Here is a 20815-nt window from a genome sequence, read left to right as displayed (position 1 = left end):
GTTTGTTTGATTTTAGAAAATCCCTGGGAAGTTTAAGAAACTTTTCTCTGAACTCGAAAGTTTAACAGTAAGTAGCGAGCCAAAGGGGACTTACTCTTCAAATTAATGGATCGTAACAAATTTCCTTCTAGATTGTAATGGCCAGCACGTTGTCCAGTAGCTTATCCTACATCACTTGTGTATGAAAATGTAGCTTTGCTTCTTAAGGAATGAAGGAATGGACAGTTAATGCCTCTTCCTCTCCATGGAAAAAGGTAGTGAGTGAGAATGGTCCTTTTGACCTCATTTGGACAATGAAGATTTTTAAGTACCTAGTCCATTTCAAAGCTTACAGAATCAACTGGTATAAATGGAGTGTGTGGTCAGTGTCTTATGCATTACTGTTTTCTCCTTTTTCTCCTTTCTACCATTTCTTAGATTTAGGGGTTTTTTTTTTTAATGTTTCTTTTCAGAACACAATAAAACAATGTGCTCTTACTTTCTGTGCATTGTCTGTGCATTATAAGGGAGGTGTTTCTTTGCAGTGTACCTAACAAAAGACTTTGGGGTTACCTCATGATAGAAATTATGCAGAGGAAACTGTACTTAAGAAACCTATTTGAGGAAAATAATAGGGCAATCAAAAGGTGCCTCTCTTTTGCAGTCATTTCCCATTATTGTAAACCAATAAGTTGACTTTCGTTCATTGCCTACATTTCTTGCCCTAATTTAGTGAGTTTATTCTCCTAGGAAACCTTTATCTACTTTGTTCTGAGGAAGAACCTCTCAATATCTAAATCATGTTCAAATTGTATAGCAAAAGTGGATTTAGAATTGTTTCTGTAGCACATTGATTTTTCTTTCTCTTTGTCATCTGCTTGGTTTGGCAGGATCCTTCCCTGAATCACAAAGCCTACAGAGATGCTTTCAAAAAGATGAAACCACCCAAAATCCCATTCATGCCCCTGTTGCTTAAAGGTAACAATTTTGTTTTATGTTGTGCAATTCCATCTTCAGAAATGTGTCATTCTAACTATGAGGGGCTGAAAAAAAAAGGGGGGGGACTCTAGGTGTATTTTGTGAGACTAATTTTGACATTACACCTGTGTTTGCTTGTGATTGTTTTTCAAATGCTCAATTATTTCTGAGGTACCAGAAATACTTAATTGTACTCGAGAGATAAAGCATTTTCACCTGACTTCCAAAATTTGGGACTGGAAACATGTGTTTTTATTTTGCTCTGCTTCTAAGCATGGTCTTAGTTTCTTAGAGTTTACCATCCACTTAATTCAACCAAGAATAAGGCTGGGATAAAGAAACCAAACAGTGATCATGCTCTCTACATTTGCAGCTTAAATTTCAGGGAGCTCCCTGACTGGCTGCTGCTGTGTGAGAAATACCTGTGGTCAACACAGGCAATATAGTGGATGAAAATTATTGGTGGAGGACGTACTTTCTTTTTCCAGTAATGGAATCCATTTGGGAAAATATGTTACAGCTGCAAGCTAGTCCCCTGACTTCTCCTATAGAGCACCAAATAATTCATCCTGAAACATGTTAGTTACATTTGTTAATGAGATCTCAGTGGTCTCTTTCAAACCAAGAGGTTTAATTAAAAGGAAGTTCTTTTTATACTGGCCTATTCTGCTAACATGCAGTATATATTCTACCTAGGTGCTTTCCAGGGAAAAGGGATTTGGTCTTTTTTTTTTTTTTTTTTTTTGGCCATATTTTGATTCTTCCCAAGGGATTTTATAGGCATACTCTTTTATATAGCCTGTGCCCTTCAGAGGCATGTAACTTCTGCTAGGTCTGGCCCCAGTAGCTGGACTCGTAAATGTGATTCTGGAAATGAGTTACCTAGTAACTGTGTTGTTGGATGGCCTGGCCAGACTCCCTGCCTCCTCTCCCCCCATTGCTACCCCCACTGACAATAAAGCTGATCTTCCTTCCTCAGCTTCTCTCCAGAACAACCCGAGCTTGGAGAATTTCTGAGTCGCTGTGATTCCCTGCAGCTCCTCATCTAGCCTGCATCTAGTATCAAGCAAGAATCTTTGTGAAACAATACTGTGTTAGCACAACTGAGAGGCATATAGATGCCGCATTCAAGCTGAAAAGATTCTGCTAAATGTAAATGGGTGAAATAAGGGGGGATTGTAATGCCAAAATAGCAATTTAAACGTTTATTCAGGCTTATGATTTTTATTTGCAAAATAAAACACCTTCACCTGGACAGTGTGGGTGGCAGGTAGGACATAACACTTAGAATCATTTAGACACAAATAGGAAGCAGGAAATGAAGACAGATCTGGGAAAGGAATTGATTTTAAGCAGAAAACAATTTGAAACAAAATTTGTAAGGTAATGAGAAGTTAGTGGACAATGTCCCTTTAGCTTATTTAAATATGAGCAGTGTTTTTTGCTGTATATTCTTGATTTCCCCCAAAAAAATATTTAATGCAGCCAAGTGTCTCACACTTATATCTTAGCTTAGATGCAATTTTCTGCTCTACTGAGTTTATCTACACCTCTTTGTTGGCAGCAAAACGAATTTCCCTTTTTTTCTACTGAAAATACATTCATTCACTCTAGTAAATTAAACGTTTTTTTCTTTTTTTTATTAGAGGCTTTCTTGAGTTTAAGCAGTTTTCCCTTTTAAATATTTTGTGATTATAAAAATAAACATTAGGGGCGCCTGGGTGGCGCAGTCGGTTAAGCGTCCGACTTCAGCCAGGTCACGATCTCGCGGTCCGTGAGTTCGAGCCCCGCGTCAGGCTCTGGGCTGCCGGCTCAGAGCCTGGAGCCTGTTTCCGATTCTGTGTCTCCCTCTCTCTCTGACCCTCCCCCGTTCATGCTCTGTCTCTCTCTGTCCCAAAAATAAATAAACGTTAAAAAAAAATTTTTTTTAAAAATAAAAAAAATAAATAAACATCATTAACACTTTATTTAAAATTATCATTTTTTTCTGGGATGCCTCGGTGGCTCAGTCAGTTAAACGTCTGATGCCGGCTAAGGTCATGATCTCACAGTTCGTGGGTTCGAGCCCCGCATCAGGCTCTGTGCTGATAGAGCCTGGAGCCTGTTTTGGATTCTGTGTCTCCCTCTCTCGCTGCTCCTCCCCCACTCATACTTTGTCTCTCTCTCTCTCTCTCTGAAAAATAAAAATTAAAAAAAATTTTTAATAAAATTATCATTTTGTCTGAAATAATTTCCAAAGGAATATAATGTAAAATTTAAAATATGTATATATCATGCCTGGAACAAAACATTTTGGAAAAAATAACATTGGGATGCCTGGGTGGCTCAGTCGGTTAAGCTTCTGACTTCGGCTCAGGTCATGGTCTCGCGGTTTGTGAGTTAGAGCCCCACATCGGGCTCTGTGCTAACAGCTTCAGATTCTTTGTCTCCTCCTCTCTCTGCCCCTCCCATGCTCATGCTCTGTCTCTCTCTGTCTTTCAATAATAAATAAACGTTAAAAAAAAATAATAACATTAATTTGGGGGTTTTTTTAATTGCAAAAAATTTTTTAAGTTGTAATAAACTACTTTAGAACAACCACCTTATTAATGAAAACTCGTTCTGCCCCTTGTGCCTCCCACTTTGGGTTGCTATTAGTTAGAGAAAAAGGACCAAATTGAACCCCTTGGATGTTAAGAAGGATTAGGCCTCCCATGTTTCTTTCTTTCTTTCTTTTTTTTGTTGAGACAGTTCCCAGTAAGCATGGAGATTATCAGGTAATCTGAGGATCCTTCCAGGCCTCAGCTTTCCTGTTTCCCAGTTGAATTCTTGCCTTTTGATTTAGTTGCCCCCATACTGTGGTGTGGAATCTGTTCAGAAAGCAGATGAATAGGAAACCCTAAATAAGTGTAGGAGAAAGGGTCCAGCTAAGCTAAAGTCCAAAGCAGCCAAATAGTCTGTTTCATTCAGTGTTTTGAAGATGGTAGTCCTTTCCAGTAGAGTCAATAATCAACAGGTGTTTGAAGATTAACTGAAGTCCTCCGGTGGGTTGTGTATGTATTTTAGAGAAGAGATGATTATTGCAGGTTTGCAAGTGTATTTAAATAAAAGGAAAACTGGTGTTTCTTCCTCCTCTTTTAATTGCCATCAACAAGTGGAGTCATTTTGTCTGGCACTTCTGTTATATGAAGTGTTTGGAAAGTGTTCAGGTGTCTCCAGATGAAAGGTACTCATTTCACACACTCAGCCTGGTGGGTACCCAGAATTGCTTCACAGCCCATGACTTAAGTTCTGAGGTCCCAGGTTTCTTTCTCTCTCTCTGTCCCCGTCTCTCCCAACTTTCTTCCCTTCCCTTCCCTTCCCTTCCCTTCCCTTCCCTCCCCTCCCCTCCCCTCCCCTCCCCTCCCCTCCCCTCCCCTCCCACGACTTAAGTTCTGAGGTCCCAGGTTTCTTTCTCTCTGTCCCCTTCCCTCCCAACTTTCTTTCTTCCCTCCCCCCTTCCTTCCCTTCCCGTCTGACTGCATCACCTGCCATTCAACTGCATCAAAACCTTCAGCCACTTGAACCCCCTCTCCTGAGTGGCAGCCCCTCCAGCCTCTCTGCCCTTTCCACCCGGCCCCAAGCACCTTCCCTGCCTTATTCTCATGCTCATCAGCCTGACCTCCAAGCCCTAAGGGTTGGGGTTGAGACCACCCAAGAAGTGAAGAGACCTTAGGTTGGAGGAAAGAGAGGGAGCCACCAAAGGAAAGATTTGAAAAGTTGCAGACACACCCCACATGCCATAAATCTAGCCAGGTGACTGTAACGGGCTGTAAGAAATGTCCAAGTCCTTTCAATGTGAGCTCCCAGAGAGGCACAGTGGGGAAGAGGAAGCAGGCTCCCTGGGTTTGAGCCCTGGCTGGGAGGAGTAGAGCTGTGATCCTGGGCCAGCTGTGCATGTTCTTTGGCTCACAGTTTCTTCACATTCTGTCCTGCTAAGGCTTTACCTTACAGTCTTCTGTTAATGCCCTTTCTGATGCTGTTAATAGAGATAAGTGCCATTATTGTCATCACCCCTCATCATCATCCTCGGGAACATAGGGAGAAGAGGACAATAATGTAACATTGGGGAAATGGCCCAAGTGACTCAGAGAGGGCATTTGTAACCCGAGGTCTCAGGGAGTTAGGGGAGACTGGGCTTTTAGGTGGTGTGTAATGTAGGTAGAGTGCACACGCGCTTATTTGCTACACACAAAAAAAGGAAAAGCTCATGTGCCGACTACTCTAAGTATCGCGTCACAGAATGAAAGCTTATGGTTCTTTTTTGAAAGCAAAGTCATGAAAGACAAAATGACCAGAGTCTTTCAGACAACTGTGTAATTGCAAATTATTTTCCTATTAGAACATCAGTTTTAGTAAAGGGGGAAAAAGCTTAGGAAAACTTTGCAGTCGGTGCTAGAAGCTGTATATAAGGGGTTCCTTGAGGAAAGGTTTGGATCAGGGGATCATGTAGGTCTGTGGCTGGTGTCGTCCCCTGGTGGGCAGTCAGAGCTCAGCAGCCAAGTGTCTTGCAGGCAGGTTTCCAGCACCTACCTCGTAATTGCCCCATAGGGACCAGCAGGATGAAAGTCTTGATTAAATGCAAATGCTTTCCCTTTCTATTTATTGGAATCTTAAGCTGTTCTTTTGCCTCTTTTATGTCAGGTTATTTCAACAAGATAATTTTCATTTGGTTTATCCTCCATGTTTGTGATCCGACATGATTATTTGCAGGCTCTTTGATTCTTATCTGTGAAGATTCCCTAGTGCTCTGTCTTTGACCCTCTGATCTGAGTTTCTGAGTCATCCACTCACTGAGCTTCAGCTGCTGTCTTTATTATAACTAATTCCCAAATCCCTTTCTCTGGAGGAGGCATTCAGGTTTTTTGCAACCAAAAGGAGGCTTTTCTTTGAGTATCTTCTGTCACTTCCCGTGCAGGTGAGGCTCAAACCAAATGTAACTTTCCCTTCCTCTGAAAATATACCTTCATCCTAATTTCCGTATGTTCTTTTCATCAGTGATGCTTTCCACCCATTGAGTAGGGCCAGAAACTGCCATTTTCTAACCCATCCCTTTCCTCATTTCTGATACACAATCACGCACTGGCTTTGAGACCGAAAAATCTACATTTTAACATCTAAATCTAAATCTTCTAATGTAGATAAAGCAGGCCACATACACTTTGCCAGGGATTGTTAAAAAGTAAACACATAAATATGAAAATTCCTTTGTTTCTGGGTATTTATTTCTTTCCTGCTCAGTGTTCTGGTCAAAAAAACATAATGGACTGGTTAAGTTATAGAATAGTGTTAGCTTCTATCAAGCACGTTGAAGTGCAAAATATATAACTGCATTAATGTTATAATATTCTCTCCTCCCCCTCACTTATAAATTATGCTTTTTCACATCGAATACCATACAGATTCAGGTTCAAGTTGCCTTGTCAAATGCATGGAGTAATGCATGATGTTTAAGAAAAATTAATAAGTTGCATTGCCTCTGGGCCTCCTTAGCCCTGACTCATGATCCATTCCTAATGGCACATATGTCTTTTTGTTTTTAATTTTCAGATGTAACATTTATTCATGAAGGAAATAAAACATTTTTGGATAATCTTGTCAATTTTGAAAAACTGGTACGTACATTTCTTTTTTCTGCCTTTTCCCACTGTCAGGAAAGTGCATGCTTTTCCTTCTTGTTCTAAGAAACAAATGGTTTAAATATTTTTCTCCTCTGAATACACGGTGGTTTCCAGGAGCCTATTTGCTGCACGTTCAGCATTGTCGATAAAATGTATTCCAGTGAAAAATAAGTGTGCTAGCAAGGTCTTGAGGACCAACTATGAAAGTCTGCTTTTTATTTTTGAAAATGGGACTTCATTCAATTAATATCAGTGGTTGTGTGTGTGTTACTAAACCGGAAATAAAACCTGTAAGGTTCTGTCACTAAGAGTTCACACTCAGGAGGTTAAGCTTTACTGCTTGAAAGGCATCGCTCTGCGTCTCAGTGTATACTGCTTCCAGGACCCAGGAAAAAGCTCTGCTTCTGGGGAGATGCGTTCATCTTCAGTGCTCCCCACTGGATGCGAAGGTGGAATTCGCAGGCTGTGCCTGAGAGGAAGCACCACCCCTCTGTCCGCCTGTGAAGCACAGTGGACTGTGGAGACAGCAGCTCAGACAGAGTGCACTCCCTGCTCTCAAGTGAAAGGTTCCCAATCAGTCCTCCCTTACAAATTACTGAAATTCCCCTTCCTTAAGTATTTCTAAGACCTTCCCAGGTACTTCCTCCTGTAGTGAGCTCCTCCTAGCCTTTCGGACTGGCCTAGGGCAGAGGGGGAGCTGCTGGGGAGAACTGAGCAAGTGTAAACGAGGGGTGCTCCAGAGAGGCCCCGTGGACTGCAAGAATGGATCTGTCCCCAAATGAACTTGAGTGTCATAGATTAGACTGTCCTTCATGGTTAAAGATGATACCAGTGACCCCTGTCCGTAGATCCTGACCTTTGAGTGACCTTCTCAGTAATGGTAATGGATTTGTATGAACTCTTTCAGGAACTGACCCCTGGTTCCCTGTGAGACTGGGTCAGGCATGTGAGAGAAGGTTGAGTGAGGCGGGGGTTGCAGACCATGACCAAAGAACGGTACAAACTGATGAGTCCGAGCGGGGTTTGGCATCTGACCTTTGCCTCATAAGTGCCCGGCTGTAATCGTCAGGTTAACTCACCACACATGGGGTGAGGTGACAGAGGACCGCTGTGCCACTTGAAAATCCAAGCACCTAGAATCTGGGAGAGAGACGTCTTGGGATATCCTGCCGTAGCTCTATTTTAATCAGTTGAGAATGACTGATTTGACTTCAAATCCTGGCCAGCACATCTGGTTAAGTTGTTTTTAAAGTGGATGTGCCTGTACTCTTTAAATCCCCCTGTGCTAAGTGCTTTGGAACCAGAGCTCAGTTATTTAAAACAGTTTTAAGTTTATTTATTTTGAGAGAGACAGAGACAGCACAAGCAGGGGAGGGGCAGAGAGAGTGGGAGAGAGAGAATCCTAAACAGGCTCTGTGCTGCCAGCACAGAGCCTGACACGGGGCTGGAACTCACAAAACTGTGAGATCATGACCTGACCTGAGCCAAAACCAAGAGTCAGATACTCAACTGACTGAGCCAAGCAGGCTTTCCAGAGCTCAGTTATTTTAGATGCTACAGTCAAACCAGCACAGCCAGAAGTAGATATTCAGAGTGAGGTTTTCTTGTACATACTCTTTAGAGACTTGTTCTGTATCACTGTGTCATGTTCTATTTTTTTAAAGATAATTGTATTTTTTTAATGTTTATTTATTTTTGAGACAGAGACCAAGTGTGAGCTGGGATGGGGCAGAGAGAGGGAGACACAGAATCTGAAGCAGGCTCTAGGCTCTGAGCTGTCAGCACAGAGCCTGATGTGGGATTCCAACTCACAAACCACGAATCATGACCTGAGCCAAAATCAGACGCTCAACTGACTGAGCCACCCAGGCAGGTGCCCCTCACTGTGTCATGTTCTGAAGATCCCAGGGTACCTGTTTGCAACCAAAGACTATAGGCACTAACATTCTAGACTTTATGTAGGTGAATCTCCAGTGTTGGATATTAATGAAATGATTTCAGGCAGATGAAGCCTTTGGTCAATATCTACTTCAAATCCCGGCCAGCACATCTGGTTAAGAATGCCTAACAAGCTTTGGAGAGCATGTGTGGAGATGCGGGAGGAGGGGTGTCACTCTGAGTAGAATTCAGCACAAAGATCTAGTGAGTTACCCTCTGACTAACTTAGACGGAACACGGGAGAACAGTTGTGCTCGTTATAAATCTGACTGTTGTCTGTTGTTAAGAGCAGGCCAGCAGTTGACCTTCTCCCCCAGGTGAGCCAGTGGTTTGGTCAAGTTCCTTGTGTTACTGCCCCTCTGATAGTGCTACTGAAGTCAGAGAAAGATTCGATAAAGGCACAAATGGGAAAAAGCCATGGAAAGATCCTCACATCCCTGTCTCTCATTCTGACCAGCATTTCTGGGCTTCTGCTACTTTCTCCAACAATCCAGTGGATGCCTTTGGATAACAGCTAATGTTGTCTAGGGTCTTGCTTTCAGATGTGTCAGGACTTCAGACTGAGGCACCTGGGTGGCTCAGTCAGTTAAGCATCTGACTCTTGATTGGGACTCAGGTCGTGATCCCAGGGTTATGAGATGGAACCCTGAATTGGGCTTCACACTGGGTGGTGTGGAGCCTGCTTAAGATTCTCTCTCTCTCCTCTTCCCCCTTCCCACCCTTCCCTGCTGGTGCACACACATAGGCTCTCTCTCACTCTCAAAAAAAAAAAAAAAAAATTCAGATTAACCTCTGGGAGCAAAACGTAGTCTAACAAATAGTACTTCTTTTAGTGTCAATAACTGTACCCCCTTAATCCTTTAAGATGCCTTAAGGAAATAACATGGCATAAATAATAACATTCTCTTTTAAATTATAAATTCCCAAAGAGAACTTTATTAAAAAAAGACAACTAGAAGCTAAATGCAGTTATGCATGTACACAGCGGGCCATAACACCCACATACATCCATCAGACGCCGGCTAGCCCACCATTTCTAGACAGATCAGGTTCTGTAACATGAGCGAGTTCCTGGTCCTCACACAGTAGATGGCTCTGAGTATGGAGCACACCTACTGCTGACCCCCTCCTTGCACAGAGAAGACAGGGTGAGTTCAAATTTTTTCAAAGGACAAAAACCTATTATACAATGTACATAGCCCTACATTATACTTGGATGCTGGAGAATGAGACTGAATTTCCTAATAAAGTCAGCGTTTTCAAGGAATGTTTCTTAGCAAGGGACAGAGTTTCACTTAAGCTAAAACAGGATCATCTTTCACAATAATGAACCAATAGAACCTAACTGAATTAACTTGGGAGAAGCCAATGCCTCATGATGGATATTAGCTTAAGCCAGCTAGCAAATCATTCAGTGTATTCTCTTTATCTGGCTGATACAGGCCGACACATTAAGTCAGATGACACGAAGGCCCAGAAGCACTCATTGGGTCTAATAAGATTTCCATTGTTCCCTCTGCTGTCTCAGCAGCTCTAAACGTTTCAGTCGCGAACTATTAAATAATGAAGAAACAAATGCTTTCTCTCTTTCTTCTCTTTACTCCTCAGTGTTGAGAGCCTCATCCTTTACCACATTTTCCCCCTCCCCCCTTCAGAAAACCTGAAGATGGGGAGGATTCAGGTTTCACTGCCACACTCAGCCCTCAACCCTGCATCAGCTCAAGGCTCCCGTGAGCTGCCTAAATGGCAGAGGATAGAAATCTGTGTGACGCCATAGCTTAGAACGAGAGAGCTGCCCTGGGAGTAGTGGTAACATTTGGGGAAGGAAACATAACAATACTTTCACAGACATGAGTCACGTCTCATTTCCTTTACAAATGCAACGTGAGGTCCTGCTATAATCACTGTCCTATTTAATTTTCCACTATTGAATAGAAATACATTGGAAATACAGTTGAGAACAATTTAATAAGTAGGTCACATTCAAATAAAGTTTCTATAGTTCTGACAGATTTTATTTTATTTTATTTTATTTTTTTAAAGCCAGTGAAAGCACCGGGTTCAACTGTTTTTTTTTTTTAATTTTTTTTTTTAACGTTTATTTATTTTTGAGACAGAGAGAGACAGAGCATGAACGGGGGAGGGGCAGAGAGAGAGGGAGACACAGAATCAGAAACAGGCTCCAGGCTCCGAGCCATCAGCCCAGAGCCCGACGCGGGGCTCGAACTCACGGACCGCGAGATCGTGACCTGAGCTGAAGTCGGACGCTTAACCGACTGCGCCACCCAGGCGCCCCAGTTCTGACAGATTTTAAGTGAAAAAAATTTTTTTCACGCCAGAATTATTCTTGTAGCAATAATTCACTGAGGGCTTGGTGTGTGTGGATGAGCCTTTGACTGGTGTGTACATGTGGGATGTGAAAGATGTTGACACGTTTGGGGAAGTTTGGAGGAGCAGATAATTAATAATGTTGATTTCTTGAATAGTGGGCGATGTTTGGATTTTGATATGAAACAAATTAGAAAGTCGACGTGGATTTTCCAGAGGACTATAACACAATGGCAGCAGTGTTTGGAGATGATTCTGGCAACAGTAGGGGAGAAACAGGAGTGGAAAATGGTGTTGTCCTAAATGCTGTCTTTCTTCTTCGTCACGGGAAACTAGAAATGATAGAGCTAGAAGACTCTTGAAGGTACCCAAGTGTGAGCTAATAGGATCTTGTCAAAGGCAGCTGTAAGCTAAGAAGACTTTTGCCTAGAGATCAGTGAGAACTTCGAAGAAACAAATTAAAGCAGAATCCTGAAGACCGTAGGAGAGAATATAAACCAAACCAAAAAACGGTCTCTTTAAAGATATTGGCATTTTAGAAAATGTTTGCCTTTTGTGACTGTGTCATTTCCTGTCACGATTTGCATACTTGAGGCTTTGATGCCACCAGAGTTTCTATCTGTATTCAGCAAGTACCGGAATCACTGTGTGACATATGGCAGGTGCTGGGCATGCGGAGCCCTCTAGTGGCACCCAGCCTGGAAGAGGCGCAAAGATCCAGAGCAGCGCCAACCACACGAGGCCAATGTGTACTGTACAAGGGAGCCTCCCAAGTTCAGAAGGGAAATCTCAGAAAGGCTTCACCGAGAGCAGGCAAAACATCCCTGGAAGGGAAAAGCCTAAGCAGGTTTGGACAGGCAGATGGAGGGGGAATGCCATACCTCTTTACGGTGTGTAAACGGTGGGCTGTTAGACCCCGTGGCATGAGGAAACCCAGTTAGAATGTGTGCAGCCAGGTTTGGGGGCACTGTTTTGACAGATGAAGACTGAATATCCTTTTGTAATCCAAGCTCAGTATTCTCAGTTGAAGTCAAGTCCAGTTCCAAATGCAGCGATTCCGTTTGCACCCAAGGGTGCACTCTGCTTTCATCCCAGTAGGCATACTTCAGAAACACCCTAAATGACCCTTCCACCCATACATTTTCTGCTCTGCCTTCCAGCATATGATTGCAGACACTGTCCGGACCCTGAGGCACTGCAGGACTAACCAGTTTGGTGAGTAATTGAAGTTGGCCAGGGAATGTAAATTCACCCTACATTGGTACAGACTGTGACCTTATCACAAGTATTTGGTGGTAAGAAACTGAAACAGATTATAAAGTCTTATATGCATTTACTATATTCTTTCTTAGTTTCACTGCATATTTGGGATGCAAAGGAAAACAAGTACGGCGTTTTTTTATCCTCTCTTGGCAGCAAGTTTACACTGTACAGAGTGACTTGCGATGAGCAAAGCCCCCCGCCCCCACACCCCTGAGCCTGAAAGTCTGTTTGCTTGCCCCTTGGCTCAGAATTACCAGTGGGTTTATCAGGGGTGACCCTGTCCCTAAACTTCTTGCTTAGAGCCTTCCTGGAATTGGAATATGGTTTGTAAAAGTGCCTGAAGCAGCCTTCCAGAATCTTTACTCCTCTCCAACAAAAACTTCCTGTCCGGAGCTGCCTTTCACTGAATAGGTATTTTTCTGAGCACTTTTGTGGATTCCCTGCTGAGATTAACATAAGTAGGAATATTTGTTCCTTTTTAAACCTCAGGCATAATTTACACCATGTTTAAATAGCGTTAAAACATTGCAGGAAGGAAGGAAATCAGCTTTATTGAGTCCAAGGAGCATTCACACGGGCAGTGGCATCCTGATACCAGTATTGGTGACTGGTGCATGGAGATCATTAACCCTGTGGTGCAGAGCGGAAAACTGAGACTCAGAGAGTTAACCCATTCAGCCATTATTCAGACCAAGCCTGCCTGACTTCCTGACCCATACTCTTTTCTTTGCCTTGTGCAGATTCTATAGATATAAAGGGCAGTAAAGAAAAAAAAAAAAATAGAAAGTTGAGTTCAGTAATTATAAATCAATCAAAGCTGACCACTAAATAAAACTTGCTTTATATATCCTCCTTGTAAAATAATTTTTTCAACAATACGGAAGTATGTATAAAGTACAAAGATCAAAGTCCTACTCCCTAAGGATTAGTGCATATTCTTAAGAAAGTTTTTTCTGTTTGGCTAGTTTTGGCTGGCAGTATTGTCTCCTACAGAGCAACGGAACTTCTGTATGAATTACAAAGTTTGTGCTTGAAAGGGAGAGTTATAAATACAGGACCTAAGTTTTTTTTTTTTAATGTTTATTTATTTTGAGAGAGAGAGAGAGGGAGAGCATGAACAAGGGAGGGACAGAGAATCCCAAGCAGGTTCCATGTCATCAGAGCAGAGCCCTGTGAGTGGCTCAGTCTCAAGAACCATGAGATCATGACCTGAGCCAAAATCAAGAATCAGACACTCAACCAACTGAACCACGCAGGCATCCCAGGACCTAAGGTTTTAAATATTTACATCACTTACTACCACCTGATATGTGCTTATGTATTTCTCCATTAGGAACACAAGTACAGTGCGCTTATAGTAGAAACAGTGATAATATTGTCACGGAGATTCATTCAGATGTGCAAGCATAATGCTCCTGAGTATTGGGTTCATATTTCTCTCATCCACCTTTGCTTCCCAAGTATTTATGCACACTCACCCGATTCAAAGATATTGGTCTCACTGACCAGGAGACTCTGCAAGTGTGGACAGGAAGGTTATACTGTCCTGGTGGCCTTAACACTGTCTTGAACCTCTCATCACTAGAGAGTAAGTCCTCGTAGCACAAAGCATAACTCTTTGTGTTCTATTAGTGAAATTAGTGAAATCCATTTTGACAGCTTATATAAGAATAGTAAACCAATGTCAGCATTTGGGATAAAATAAGATAATGTTAATCAAGCCACTTAAAAATTATGAAGTTCTGGGGCGCCTGGGTGGCGCAGTCGGTTAAGCGTCCGACTTCAGCCAGGTCACGATCTCGCGGTCCGTGAGTTCGAGCCCCGCGTCAGGCTCTGGGCTGATGGCTCGGAGCCTGGAGCCTGTTTCCAATTCTGTGTCTCCCTCTCTCTCTGCCCCTCCCCCGTTCATGCTCTGTCTCTCTCTGTCCCAAAAATAAATAAACGTTGAAAAAAAAAAAAAAAAAAAAAAAAAAAAAGAAAAAAAAAAATTATGAAGTTCTGGGGAGCCTGGGTGGCTCAGTTGGTTGAATGTCTGACTGTTGATTTCAGCGCAGGTCATGATCCCAGGTTTGTGGGATCAGGGCCCGCATCGGGCTCTGTGCAGAGCATGGAGCCTGCTTGAGATTCTCTCTCCCTCGCCCTCTGCTTCTATCCCACTCATGCTGTCTCTCTCTAAAATAAAATATAAAAAGGGGCCCCTGGGTGGCTCAGTCCATTAAGCATCCAACTTCTGCTCAGGTCATGATCTTGTGGTTCATGGGTTCAAGCTCTGCGTCAGACTCTGTGCTGACAGCTCTGAGCCTGGAGCCTGTTTCAGATTCTGTGTCTCCCTCTCTCTCTCTGCCCCTCCCTTGCTCGCTTGCTCACTCTCTCAAAAATAAACATTAAAACATATATATGTGTGTATATATATGTGTGTGTATATATATATACATTTTTTTTTTTAGTTTGGAAGTGCCATGCAGGTGTCACTTGTCATGGTTGGAACCACTCATTCTGCCATCTTCTTAAGGTTAAAAAATTAACAAAAAAATTATCTTTGTATGATTATGTTTTCGAAACCAATATTTACTAAGCCAAAAGCAGTCTCTCAGTGTCTTACAGAGAAGGTGTTCTAGAATAATAAAACTTTTTGGTCACTTCCAAACAAGTGGGATGGTAAAAACTTAAATTCCTGGTATTTTTGCCTTTTGAAACCAGGAAGCCTTATTTGCTATTAAACCTAAGAATTACAAGCCACCCATGACATGCAAGCCTTAAGTTATAAAACACATTTGTCACAGAGGAGGAAAAAATGGATTTCACCAAGAGAAGAAATTGCTGCATTGAAATGCTTAGCTTCCTTTGGTCCCCTCTACTCAAGCTGAACCCTGCTGTTCCCATCCGAAATTCCGTGAAGCAAGAGGATGTGACGTCACCATCTCTCACATTGACATTGTCCCTCTATAGCAGTTTAGCCAGGCTCCCAGTGCCTTGAGGTTTGGGGGGATTTTTTTTTTTTTTGGATTGTGTTTGTTTTTGCCTATGGGAAGTGGGCTTGCCCCATTGTCCAGGCTACTTTATCAGGCTCCTTATCAGACTTGTCACCAGCATGGCACATACGTGTTCACAGGGCACTAAAAGCTTCATGTGGCCCTTCAGTTTTGTAACCACCCTGGATTTGGGAGTGGAAAACCACCTTGCCTTGTCCTTTGCTGGGTAGATGTTAGCCCAGCCACATGCTTCTGGAACTTGTTTGCCTGTTAAATATACCTTAAGTTCAGTTCTGTGATATCTGTTCATTCAAATGCTTCCTTAATTTTTTTACTTTTTCAAAAACTAAGGACACCAAAGAATTATACAAATTCTAAAAACAAACCATTTTGTCTGTGCACTGACCAGATTAGCAGTGGTTTCTGACAATTCCAGACTGAGATATAAGAGCCAGTGAAAGCTATTTAAATGGCAGTTGCTGTGACATGGGACCTCAGACATGGACTCAGGAATCACATAGTCTGGCTGCCGGACCTGTTCTGCCCCTCCCTTGCTGTGTGTCTGTGCTGTTTCCCACTCTGTAGTGGGGGGATACTAACACAGTCACTAAATACTAGATAACATTAGGTAATAAATGTTATATAAATGTTAATACAACAAATACCTTTGTAGTCTAATGACCTGACCTGAGGCCCTGGTCTGAGCTGGAGAAGTATCTCCACTGTAAGGATAAAGATCCCCTCTCTGGGATGCTGACTAATAAGAATCCCCCTGCTAGATTTACTCTAAGCCTTAATGAGAGATGTCACTGGTATTCAGAAATAGCACTTCTGCACAAATAAGATAGAAACGGAGAGGGAAACAAACCATAAAAGACTCTTAAATACAGAGAACAAACTGAGGGTGGCTGGTGGGATGTTGGGGGCGGGGGGAAGGGCTAAAGGGGCGAACGGCATTAGGGAGGACACTGGTTGGGATGAGCACTGGGTCTTATACATAAGTGACGAATCACTAAATTCTATGCCTGAAAAAAATTGTATACTTAAAAAAAAGAGAGAAAGAAGTAGCATTTCTGCTCTCATGAGACTTTTTTCTTCCAAAAACCAGGAGGTGACATGTCTCCAAAGGAACACCAAGAGTTAAAATCCTACGTTAACCACCTGTATGTCATTGACAGCCAGCAGGCCCTGTTTGAGTTGTCACACAGGATCGAGCCTCGGGTGTGAGCCCCAGCAGCCCACCGCCTCGCCTCCCCTGTAACTTGCAGCACTTTGAGCTATGGGAATGTCAGTGCTGAGCACGTTGCTTTCCTGTGAGAAAAGAAGTTGCTGAGTTTTATCAGTATATCCTAAGACACCCACCGGAAAGCCCAGCAAAGCGTGTTCAGGAAGTTGATGTCAGCCACCAGACATGGGGAGAGGCCTCTCCTAGCTGCTCTCAGAATGAGAAGGCAAAGAAAGCGTCAGAAGCATTCTTGAAATGGGGAAGTCTGGTTTCTTATGACTGCATTGTTGATCCAACCCAGTTTTCAACTTGAGATGTGCCCGCGTCAAGACGAGAGCATGTCTTGTCCTACAGTGACCCAATATTTCAGTACGAGTGTGCGCGAAACGGGAGTTTTATGTTGCCTGGTGACAGATTACTGTTTATAGGCTGTCAAAGAAGCAGCTCATCTGAACACCTAAAGACAGTGATGGCATCTCTAGATTTCCAGGGAGAAGGAGTGGCTGCTGTCAGTACAAACTGTGACATCACCAAAAGCCACTTGTGTCTAGGAAATTAGGACCGCAGCTGGCATCCATGCTCTGATTTCCAAAAGGGAAATGTCAAGGCATGCATTTCTTTGCATCCACAATCATTTATCAATGTAGGCTTGCAGGTGAAATTCGTTTCTGCACAACCGATTTGCAGCTATAGGCCAGTTAGAGTACGTTGCTTTACCAGTAAGGAAAAATAGTAATCTTTAAGAAGTGGACTCATTGCTCAGTTTCTGGAGATTTTCTTTACGTGTGCAAGAAGATTCACATTTCTTATGGGAACAATACGATTTTTGAAAAAGCACAGCGCCTGATAGATTATAGGCACTCAGTAACTGTTTATCAAGGGAACAGAGTCCCAGAGGTCTACATTCTTGTGCCTGGCGATGCCGTAGTGTTTGGCATCCTCCAGCAGGCTCCTTTGCCCACAGCAGAGAACGGTAACAGCCAACACAGGGAGGTGAAGTGGGATTTGGTGTGTGAAGCACTTAGCACTCCCTAGAGAAGAGCAAGGTATTTAGTAGTGACTGCCTATCTCTCAGCAAATGCCAAGAACCCCCAAAATACCCAAATGTCTGATTATGTTGGACACTTAAAAGTCCTGCAGTCCACTCCTAATCAAGGCCCAGAGCTCTTCTGTAATTTGTCTTTTTTCCCCCAGAGTCTCAGAGTCTTCGAGTCTACTTTTTATTCCCATTTTTACAGACGGGGGCTCCTACAGTAGAGAAAACCTCATGCTATTCTCAAGAACTGGTTAGAGAATTTCCCCCGAGCTTAAAATGAACAAAAAAAGCCTGTGGGCATTGCTGAAATACAAGGGCCCTCCTTCATGAATTCAGTCCATTCATCTTCTACACGTGTGAGTTCTCTCCTGCCTGTTCATCTCTCGGGTGTCTGCACAGAACTGCTTCCTTCTGGCCCATTAACACCTTATTACTGTGGGTATCCAATGCTTTCTGATACCCTGTTAGCAGTGCTGTTTCCTGAGTTCGAGAACCACACTGAGCTTGAGAGAGTGCTGGAAGGTACCATGTGGAGGAAATTTTGGGTAGGACTTTCAAAGAGATTTGATCTGTCCCAGCACGTGTAAACTTCAATCCTGCAAACTAACAGAGTTTTACAGAAAGGGACCATCCGGGGATGGTCCACTCAAAGAAAAGCTCCAGGCTACTGGGAATGGACAGAGACCCACTGGAGGAGACCAGAGCCATCAGGACTAGGAAAAACCGGTTCGTCTCTTGGCTGATCAAACACTGGAGAAGCTCTCCCCTTGGCAATTATTGGGGACAGCATGGGCGTACAGCCCATGTTCTCACCTTTTCTCCGTGCTGGGGAGGATCATTTGGTCAGTCTAATCATGTAAGGCCATTTTGACATTGTCTCCACGTTTTACAATTTAAGTGTCTGTTCACAGGAGATCTCCATTACTCCAACCAGAACATGACCTCTCGAGGACTAATTTGCAGTGGAGAACTATTTCAACATAGCACCTGCCGCTTAGATCCCAATCCAAATATGTATACAACCAAATGAATCCACACGTACATCATGTTTAAACTCATTCTGATGGTGTAGTCAGTATTCCACGTGTCGTGGGTAGAAACAAGCCAGGGACGATGTGGGGCTCGCCCAGTCTCCTGCAGCCATGGCCATGTGGCTCTCAGGGCAGCAAAGGGAAGGGAGGGTTTGGTTTAGTTTACATTTGCTTTTTCATTCCTGTCTCCTGAATGTCAGAATCTCCAAATCTTTGTTAATTTTAACAACCGTCTCCAGAGATTTCCCAATCATCAGCAACTCAAAAGTTTCAGAAGCCCTGTGAAGACGTAAATCAGGAACTCAAGAATTGAAGACAGAACTGGGAATGGCTTTAGCTCCGCATGAAACTTTCCTGAACAAAGCTGAGCCGTCTGGCCGTGAGGCTCCCTGTGAATAGGGATTCCCTTTCCAAACATTCGCCAAGGCCTCTTTGAAATAGATTTTGTTCTGGCTAGAAGGGTGGACCAAGATGTCGAAGCTCCTTTCCCGCTCTTAGAGTGTTGCGATTCCATAAAATCTCCATTCACTCTGAAAATCTCTAATCTGCCAACTTCCTCAGCAAGTGGTGCCCCAGCGCTTCTCAGTAGGTCCTTTCTGCTACGGCACCAGAAAGTGGGCTCATGGATTCGTCCGCATCCCGGCAAACCGGCCCTGCTTACAAGGTAGCACAGGACCAGTTTTGTGGGCAAAACTGCAACCTTCCTGAAAATTTTTTTCATACATATTTCCAGATGCTCCAAAGGCTACAGTGTTTTAAGTTCACTTTTTGTTATCATCTGTACAATTGCCAAATGGTTACAGTGCTAAGTATTATGACCCACGTTCACTTTATTTTAGTATCATTAATTCTGTTTAGATTAATGCATTTCCCTAGACCCATATCCACAGGCAAGTTGGGTGGAGCGTGCATTGAATTCAGAATAATGAGGATAAAGGAAAAAGCCAGCCGTCCCAGTTGGCAGGCAGAAGGAGTTGCATCCTGTAGGCTAGCCTCTGGGTAGAGAGAGACAGTTGCAGGGAAGAGGGGGTTGGTGATTTCTGATCCCCGGAGTTGGGCTTCACCGCTGCCCCAGTCCCAGCCCCTTTGGCTCGTTATGGCTGTCACATCGCAGATCTCAAACCTCGTATTCTGAAATGGCACAGCTGATCCAAGCTGCTCAAGAAACTAGACAGAAACATTAAAAAGGGGGAAGATCAGGTCCACTGCAGTTATCTAACACGGCGTTCTTTTTAAATGCTTCAAAGACATGTCCTTAAAATTTCAGCCTGTTCATTAATGAGCGGGCCATTGTGCTTAAAAGTAGTAGGGGGAAGAAAAGTTTTTAAAAATTGCCAAAAAGTTAGATGAAAATGTACTACTGTATAAAGCAAAGCTGTATATACTAAACGTTTTTTAGCAGAGGAATATTTATTTGCATAGCCTATTTATTGTATTCGTATTACACGGTTATTAAATACTGGGATGAAATTGATGCCCTGAAGCAAGGACTCTTGCCTTTTAATGTGTCATTAATTAGGACTGCTGTGACATTGTCAGCTTGCATTAACAATTAGAAGATAGAAAACCCACAATCAGGGTGTCTACCTAACTTCTCAGGGACTACACTTCGTAGTTTTCCACCATTATAAGAGCTGGTAAATATGAAACATTTGTGGAATTACCAGAATTGCCATTAACAGTATTTTCTTTCTCCCATGTCACGCTTTCTGCTTCTGTATATAGGACTGTGCTGTGTATTTATCGAAGCTAGTAAGCAATAATTTATATGTAAAAAATGGCCAAGCAATATAAGGTGAACACTTCTATAAGTCACTGTTACCTTATCTTGTATTTTCAAGTGTTTTTTTTTTAAACTGCTTTTCCAAATATAAGATTATGTTAAAGATACTGTTGATGCCTCATAGCTTCTTGCTGTGTCTGTGATGTTCGTGGGCTCCATAGCCTATGTCTGGCAGCATGTTCTCACTGTGTGGAACTCATTTGCTCACCGAGAGAGCTACAGGCAGGTGAAGGGATTCCCAGGCAGCCGCTGAAGCTCTGAATCACTTATGCTGCCCCTGAGCCATTGGAGAACCCAAGGACCCTGGGTAGGAAATCACATCAGGATTCTCCGATTCTGTCCTCCCCGCCCCCCCACCATACTCAACTGGGATCAGCAACTCTGCCTTATCAGCCCAGATACTGAGGGAAGCTCACGGCCCTGGCGGCAGTGCTCTAGGTCTCAAAGGGAGGCCCTGACCCCACAAGAGGTGTGGGCAGGATGGTAAAGCACAGGGTAATACTGATGTTCCCCGAAAGTGGAAAAACTAGACCACGTCATTGTTCAAAATCTCTACCCCTTCTGATGGGAGGATCACACATCCTGCTCATTGATGTCAAGCCTGGTTTTTGGCATGTGGTAATTAATCCCTTCCCGCAAGAGG

At 43.1% G+C, this 20815-nt stretch overlaps 1 protein-coding gene across 1 annotated transcript in view; it reads left to right on the top strand.

The window, feature by feature from the left end:
• Positions 1–20279, top strand: part of RAPGEF5 (Rap guanine nucleotide exchange factor 5) — a 73744-nt gene extending 53465 nt beyond the window's left edge. The window contains exons 12-16 of the mRNA XM_047097277.1: positions 17–67; positions 870–957; positions 6526–6590; positions 12023–12077; positions 16206–20279. Of these exons, the coding sequence (XP_046953233.1) occupies positions 17–67; positions 870–957; positions 6526–6590; positions 12023–12077; positions 16206–16324 (378 nt within the window). The 3' untranslated portion in view covers positions 16325–20279. The remainder of the gene's footprint in view (positions 1–16; positions 68–869; positions 958–6525; positions 6591–12022; positions 12078–16205) is intronic.
• Positions 20280–20815: the final 536 nt, after the last annotated feature.

Source organism: Lynx rufus, unplaced genomic scaffold (assembly GCF_022079265.1).
Source record: "Lynx rufus isolate CCGP_SWC_20201006 ecotype Redwood Valley unplaced genomic scaffold, mLynRuf1.p SCAF_4, whole genome shotgun sequence".
In the NCBI taxonomy this organism is placed as follows: domain Eukaryota; kingdom Metazoa; phylum Chordata; class Mammalia; order Carnivora; family Felidae; genus Lynx; species Lynx rufus.
The sequence above is the reverse complement of the archived record's forward strand: the minus strand, read 5'-3'. Positions and strand labels throughout refer to the sequence as shown.